We start from the raw sequence: 7676 nt of genomic DNA, 5'->3' as shown, positions 1-7676 counted from the left end.
CCTCTCTTGTTGCGGAGCACAGGCTCCAGACGCGCAGGCTCAGTAGTTGTGGCTCACGGGCCTAGTTGCTCCGCGGCATGTGGGATCCTCCCAGACCAGGGCTCGAACCCGTGTCCCCTGCATTGGCAGGCAGATTCTCAACCACTGCGCCACCAGGGAAACCCAGGAATGGTATTCTTCTCACTGTGCCAGGCTGCCTCTCACAGCTTAGCGCCCTTTCCCATAGGTGAGTTTTGTTTCCTGCCAAGTGCTGGTGGAGTTTCCAGCAGGTGATTGAAGCAGATACCCTGCTGTTGATAGGTCTGTTATTACAGTCCTGGGATGAAGACTCCGTTTTATTCCCATGTGAAGGAGTTATGGGGAAGTGACTGGCAGGCAGTGGGGTTTGTTTTCACCCTTAGTATTCACAGGCGGGGACCACAGCCGTCTGTGTGCTCCTGGGTTCCTGTCTGCTCTCTCCCCCCAGAATCTTCATGTCCCGGAGCTGGAGAGACCAGGTGGGGGTGGGAATGGGGGAGGGACTGACCCACGCCACCAAGTGAACTGGGCTGGAGCCTTGGTGTGAGGCCCCCAGGCCAGGCCTGGCTTGTTCCATGCCCCAGCAGCACAGCCTGCAGGAAGGGTCCCTCCGGGTTTGGGGCGGGAGCTGCCACTCTGTCCTCAGCCAGCCTCACTGACGTCCCCCAGGTGTGAAGCTCGCCTTCCCTCACCCCACCAGCTTCGTAAGGCACACACCTTGTCTTAAAGGAGCTCCAGAAGTTGGCCTCCTCTGCTGCTAGCCCTCCCCAGTAGTCTTCCTAAAATCCGAATCTGAGCCTTTTCTCTCCTGCTTGAAGTCCAGGCTGTTGACCTTGCTCACTGCCCCACACAGGCTAGTGCCATGCCTTCCTCCCATGCCACTCTCCCACCAGAGAGAACCCTGCAGTGATCCCAGGGGGCCTTGCTCTGTCCTGTTTCTGAGCTTTTGCACACGTTCTTGCCCTCCCCTTGCCCTGGTTGACCACCTCGGCCTTCAGGGCTTGGAGATCATATTTCTGGGATGCTCTGCCTGTGGTCGGGCTCCCAGGAATGGACTCTGAGACCAAGATTTCCCTGAAAGAGGTTTATAGGAATGTGCCTGCGGTAGACAGAATAATGATGCCCCAAAGACGTCTACCTCCTAATCTCTGGAGCCTGTGAACAGGTCACTTTACATGGCAAAGGGACTTTCCAGGTGTGATTAAGATGAGGATCTTGAGATAGAGACATTTTCCTGGATTATGTGGGTGGACCCAATGTGATCACCAGTGTCCTTAGAAGAAGGCAGGAGTGTCAGAGTCAGAAAAAGGTGGTGTGATGCCAGGAGCAGAGAGAGAGAGAGATCAGAAGATGCTACACTGCTGGCTTTGGAGATGAAGGATGGGGCCATGAGCGCAAGAACGCAGGTGGCCTCTAGAAGCTAGAAAAGGCAAGAAAACGGGTTCTCCCCGAGAACCTCTAGAAGGAATGCAGTCCTGTTGACCCACTGTAGACTTTTGACCTCCAGAGCTTTGAGATAATAAACCTGTGTTGTTTTAAGCGCCTAAATCCATGGTCATTTATTACAGCAGAAATGCAGTGCCCTGGGATCACCACCAGAAAAGGCATGAGGAATACAGGACTGGACGGAGGAAGGAGTAGAGGCTGGGCTACCATCTCTGCAGAGGCCTTGGCTGCTCTCAAGGGAGCTCTGGAGCCGGGGGTGACTTGCAAGGTTGTCCTGAATTGAGGCAGGGGTCGGGCTTTCGCTCGTCTGCATCAACCAGTCATCGGATGGGAGCTGCTCCAGGGAGGCTGTGACCTTAGGTGAGGCAGGTCCCGGCAGGCACTCAGCGGTGAGCCATCAACAGCCAATACTCCAGCTCAGGGCTTCCTCTGAGGACAGGGACCCAGTTAGATTCTCCCCTGAATCTGTGCCCAGTGCGGAGTTGGGGTTTGGTTTGCAGTGGATGGAATACCAGCAACGGCTCACATGCGCACGGCCTGTCCCTGTCTAAGAAGCAGCCCGTGTTCATTCTCTCGCGTGAAGAAGGCTTCCTCATTCTTTCCAGATCATACCTGCCCAAGCTCAGCGCCATGGCTTGTCCAGGAGGGACATTTTGAAGATAATAACAATAGCTGACGCTGTGTGAGCGCTTCTGCTGTGTCCTGATTCTAAGTGCTCCAAGTAGATACACCCGTTCATCACTCACAACGACCCAATAAAGTTGCTGTGATTGTTTTCCCCATTTTATAGATGAGAAAACTGAGGCACAGAGAGGCGAAGTAACTTGCCCAGTGTTACACACCTAGCGAGTGTCATTGCCAGCATTAAACTTCCACAGTCTGGCTTTAGAGTCTATACAGGCAGCCACCACACTGTCACCTCCCAAACACACAGACCTGGATGTGATGAGGGACCAGGGTGAACCAGCGTGGACCTACGTCACCTCGAACCTGTCCCAGCCCTGGAGCTGCATTGGGGAAGGGAGCGGGTTAGGAAGTTGTTCCCAAGTCCGACTTCAAGCTTCCCCAGAGCCTGCTGTTCCCAGAACTCTGACATTTCTGGGTGACTGCTCACAAGCCCCCCTGAGGCTTCTGTGGGCCTCACGGATGCTCTCCTTATAAGGTGGTCATGGTGTCTGATGAGGAGGTGGGGGGCTGGCTCTGGACTAAAGGGGCTGGGGCCGCTCCGCTGGGCAGCACGGCCTGGCGCTCTCCCACAGGGATGGGCCTCCCTGACATGCTGCGGAGTCTGCAGTCTTAGAACCAAACCATGTAGAGTCGTTCTGTGTGTAGGGCTCTCTCCCGACAGTGGCCTGCCAGCCAGTAGGTGTCAGCTGCGGCTGTGTGGCCTCGCCTGGTTTTGTCCTGTGCAAAGTAGCACCAACCGTGGCTAACATCTATTGAGCGTTTACTGTGGGCCAGAGACTAGCCTACGTTTGTCTCTCAATTTGATCCTCTCCCTAGTAACCTTATAAGGCAGACACTATTTTCATCCTCATTTTCTAGGTGAGGAGGCTGAGGCACAGAGAAGTGAAGTAACTTGCCCGAGGTCACACAGCCGGGCCCCCACTGGTCAGTTTGGACTTGAGTCTGTCCTCTTCAGCACCTCCCCTCTGACCTCCGGCAGCCGGGGGGGGAAGTCGAAGAAGGAAGATAATAAATGTAAAAAGCTTCTCCTGGTGGCTGGTGCAGAGCCCCTGATAACTCTTAGATGAATGACTTTTCAGAAATAGAAAGCTAGTTGGAAGGCTTCCCTAACACCATGACATTTGCCCTCCCCTGATGCCCGCCGGGACCTCCACCCCTTCCTCTCCTGTGGGTGGTCACACTGTGCTCTTTAGGTCCCTTACGTGTCACTGGGTCTTAACTTGTTGCAGGATGTTTTCTGTTCTCTGCGGTAGGTTCCAGCTGTCCTGGCCACTTCTTTTTGTAAGTTCCCCTTTCAGACGCAAGGCACACTTAACCTGCATGTTCCTGCAGGTGCCTGCATAGATTCTGAGGCTTCGTGCATCTGCCCCAGCCTCTCCTGCCCAGTCAGCCACCTCCCCGGCCCCCATCCCACCCCCGGCTCTCCCTGCTCTGGCCACAGCGCCTCACTTCTCTGGTCCTGTGTCAAGTGTGCTCTCCTACTGCTGTCCCATGACCCTGAATGCCCCTCTCGCCCTTGCCCTACCCTGGCCTGGTTGACTCCTGCCCACCCTCCAGTCTCATCAGAGATGTCACTTTCTCCAGGAAGCCCCTCCCCATCCATCCCCCAACCTGCAGGCGGGATCATTGCCCCTCCTCTGCACCCACACAGCCCGCAAGTCACCGCATCCGGCTCTGATCACGCGGTACCGTGAAGGTTTGTTTACTGGTCTCTCTGCCCCTCAGGACTCTGAGCCCTTGGGAGCAGGCCTGTGTCTGGGTCCCCTCCACATCCCCTGGCCTGGCACTGGGTCTGCCCTTAGTGGACGCTCCCTGTGTTTATGGAATGAAGGGCTGCTGAAGCGGCACTGCCGTGGCCTCTCAGGATGGATGGCAGAGCCCTGGGGAGACGGGAGACCCCTGGGGTGGCAGCTGGTGGGGCCCTGCACCTGGACTTAGCCTTGATCCTAAGGTGGGAGGATGGGAGGTGAGGGAGCTGGGTGGAGGGTCCGCAGCCTGACGGGTACTCCCTGACTGAAGGGCGTATAGTCAAGGGCAGCCAGTGGAGGCCTAGAGAGTCTGTGGCCGCCATGGTGTGAGGAACACATGAAAACCTGGAGGGTCTAGAGTGTTAGCACCAGAGGGGTCCCTGGAGGTCCTCTCCTCAGCGCCCTCCTTTTACCGCACTTGTGCCTGTGACCCACGGAGGGGAGAGGGGCTTCCCCAAGTCACTCAGCAAACGAGGGGCAGAGCTGGGGCAGAAACCGGAGTGTTCCAGGAGATCTTGCAGGCCTGAATAGGTGTGCCCGTCAGAGTATGGGAGCGGGGTTCTTTAGCCTGCCGCCCCCCAACGTTCCTGGTGCCTTCCAGGCCCTCGAATACTCTCTTCGCTCCCTCCTGCAGGTGAACCTGGTGCTGGGGGACGGCCGGTCCCTGGGCCTCACCATCCGTGGGGGAGCCGAGTACGGCCTGGGCATTTACATCACTGGCGTGGACCCTGGCTCTGAAGCGGAAAGCAGCGGGCTCAAGGTGAGAGACCCCTGACTCCCAGGGAGGGGATGGGGCGCCAGGCTGAACGTGTTGGGGCGAGCGAGGGAAAGACCCGTGTGTGGAGCCCTGTGCAGCTGATCTCAACGGGACGTCCGGCAGAGCAGTCGGCACCCCACGCGAAGGACCTGTCCCAGCGGAGAGCCCTCCCCTGGCTGCACGGCTCTAGTTCAGAGCTCAGAGCGGGCGCCAGGAGCCGCCACCTCTCCCGAACCCCGAGTTCTCCTAGCCATCCGCAGAGCAGGGCAGCCTCCCACGAGCTGCTGGGCAGCAGGCCAGCTTGAGCTCTTCGTGGCTGCTGTTTTGGAAACACTGCTGATGGCCTGTGATGGCCCCGACTTCAGGGTTGATTGTGGTACTCAGAGGAGAGGAAGCTGCAGGCTGGGGTGGGTTTGCACCGGGCAGCCTCGGGGCTGGCGTTTGATCCAGAGCAACCAGCAATTAGCTCTCATTTTAAAGAGGGCTATCTGTGTGCCCAGCATCCATAATTGACGTTACACATATCATCTCATTGAACCTTATCCCGTGGGGTAGTATGTTATTACCCGAATTTCCCGGTTGGGGAAACTGAGGCATGTAGAGGTTAAACAGACTTGTCCAAGGTCATGCAGCTGATCAGTTGCAGAGCCGGGTTTGAGCCCAATAGTCTTAATTCCAAAGCCCATGGTCTTAACTGCTACACCGTATCCCCTGCTGGGGAGGGCCAGGAAGTGGCTCAGAGCTTTGGGTGGGGGGAGGTGACAGTGAGTGAGGCAGAGACTGTCCACAAGGGCACTGGACTCAGGACACCTAGTCTCCTAGATAAATGGCAGCATGCTTTTGGGCTAAATCCTGGTGGCAGGGATGCCACAGCAGCAGTGACCCTGGGTACAGGTGGCGTTTGAGCCACGTCTTGTGGGACGAGAGAGGCTGTTGGGTAAACGGGCTGGGCTGTGGAGCTGTCTGGTTGAAGGAGCCATGTGGTTTGACCGTGTGTGACTGGATGGGCAACCAGCCACACGTGAGGCTGGGAAAGAAGGCACGAGGTGAGGTCGTGCCTTCCTAACAAAGGGCCTTGAATGCCCCACTGACGGAGGGAAGCGGATTCTCTCTGCGGACGAGAAGGGTCATGGCGGATCAGAGTGGTGGTCAGGAGACCTCTTCGCCCACCAAGCCACAAAGGATGAGGCTGGAGTGGCAGAGAGACAGGAATGAGACTCCAGCCTCATCCTCCATGACGTGGCTCGGGGGGTTCTCTTAGGAAACATGGCACAATGGGAAGAGCTCTGGGTCTGGAGTCCAGATCCCAGCCTTGCTGCTTTTGCTTTAGTAGCTGTGTGACCTTGGAGAATCTCTCTACCTCTCTGAGTTTCCCTTCCCTTTCCCAGATAATAACAATATATAGCATCTCTTTCTCAGAAAAAAATGAGGAACAAACTCACAGTGACATTAAAAATAAAGGTTAAAATTATTGAGGGTCTGTGTTATGGACTGAACGTTTGTGTTCCTCCCAAATTCATACCTTGAAACCCTAACCCCCAAAGTGATGATACTAGGAGGTGTGGCCTTTGGGAGGTGATTAGGTCATGAAGGTAGAGCCTCATGAATGGAATTAGTGCCCTTAGAAAAGGGACCCCAGTGAGATTCAATGAGAAAGAAGTTGGCAGTCTGCAGCTCAGAAGAGGGTCCTCACCAAAACCTGACCACACTGGCTCCCTGATCTCAGACATTCAGCCTCCAGAACTCCAGGAAATAAATGTCTGTTGTCTATAAGCTATCCAGTCTGTGGTACTTTGTTATACAGCCTAGACTGACTGAGACTGTCTGCTCTTTCCCAAGCACTTTATGTCATAAAATCACCTAAACCTCCCAACATTCCTGTGAAAGCAGTTCTTCCGTTAGCCCATTTTATAGGTGCAGTATCTGGGACTCAGAGAGCTGCACAGCTGTAGGAGGCAAAGCCGGGATTCCCATCCAGGAATCAGAATTCTGGTTCTAGAACTGTGCTGGTTACCAGGCCCGCCTGGGCGGGGGTGGGGAGAGGAGTAGATGCCCCACAAATGTTGGTAGGCTCTAGGTGATTCTGAAATGCCCTGGGTCTCCGGCTTGCTATGCTCTCAGTGAGTAAAGATGATTCCTTGTTGGGACTCCAAAAGGAGACAATCTCATGGTATTCTATATGCAGATAGTATTTAATAAATTTGTTATTTTGTATTAATTTTAGATTTACTGAAAAGTTGCAAAGAGATTACCCATTTGTTCTTTATCCGGCTTCCTCTAATGTGAACATCTTATATAACCATGATGCGTTCGTCAAGACTAAGAAACTAACGTTGGTACAGTACTGTTAAACAAACTACAGACGTTATTCAGAGGTCACCAGTTTTCCCACTAATTCCCCTTTTCTATTCTAGGATACAGGCCAGTTCAGCATAGCACGTTGTGTTTAGCCTGTATGCATTTTTAATTCCATTTATTTTCCCCAAAATTTCAAAAAAGATTCAAGTCAGTTTCTAGACACAGAGTAAAGATTTTTTTTAAACGATTAAGTGAGGAAATTGGGAGGAAGAGAGAAAGAGAGAAAGCCGAGGTGAGAGTCCTTCCGAGAACATTCGCCGTGTGGGGCTGCAAACCGCTACAGGCAGCACACAGATTTGACTCCGAGCTTCCCCGCAGCCAACACAAAGAGGGCAGCAGGTCAGGGACATCTGTAAGATGAAAACAGACCAACTATGCTGGAGAAGCCTGGTTATTCCTCTTCCTGAGGCCTGAGGGCAGTCTTCCTCTGGTCCTTCTTAGAGAGGATGTTGTCTGATGACGTAAGCAGTGTCTTCAGTGACAGCAAACGCGTGAGCAGGTTCCATACTTTGTTGGTGGTGAATACACTCTTACTGAATCCATGTTAAGAGAAAGCGGGAGCGGGGAGCGGCAGCGTGCAAGAGAGATGACATGCTAGGTTCTGGCCGGAGAGGACTGAGCATCTCTCTCTCTCTCTCTCTCTCTCTCTCTCTCTCTCCCTC

The 7676-nt window shown here is 54.3% G+C and overlaps 1 protein-coding gene across 1 annotated transcript in view; it reads left to right on the top strand.

The window, feature by feature from the left end:
* Window positions 1-5005, top strand: part of WHRN (whirlin) — a 35395-nt gene extending 30390 nt beyond the window's left edge. The window contains exon 3 of the mRNA XM_028493597.1: window positions 4534-5005. Coding sequence (XP_028349398.1) covers window positions 4534-4674 — 141 coding nt within the window. The 3' untranslated portion in view covers window positions 4675-5005. The remainder of the gene's footprint in view (window positions 1-4533) is intronic.
* Window positions 5006-7676: the final 2671 nt, after the last annotated feature.

Source organism: Physeter macrocephalus, chromosome 9, assembly GCF_002837175.3.
Source record: "Physeter macrocephalus isolate SW-GA chromosome 9, ASM283717v5, whole genome shotgun sequence".
Taxonomy (NCBI): domain Eukaryota; kingdom Metazoa; phylum Chordata; class Mammalia; order Artiodactyla; family Physeteridae; genus Physeter; species Physeter macrocephalus.
The sequence above is the reverse complement of the archived record's forward strand: the minus strand, read 5'-3'. Positions and strand labels throughout refer to the sequence as shown.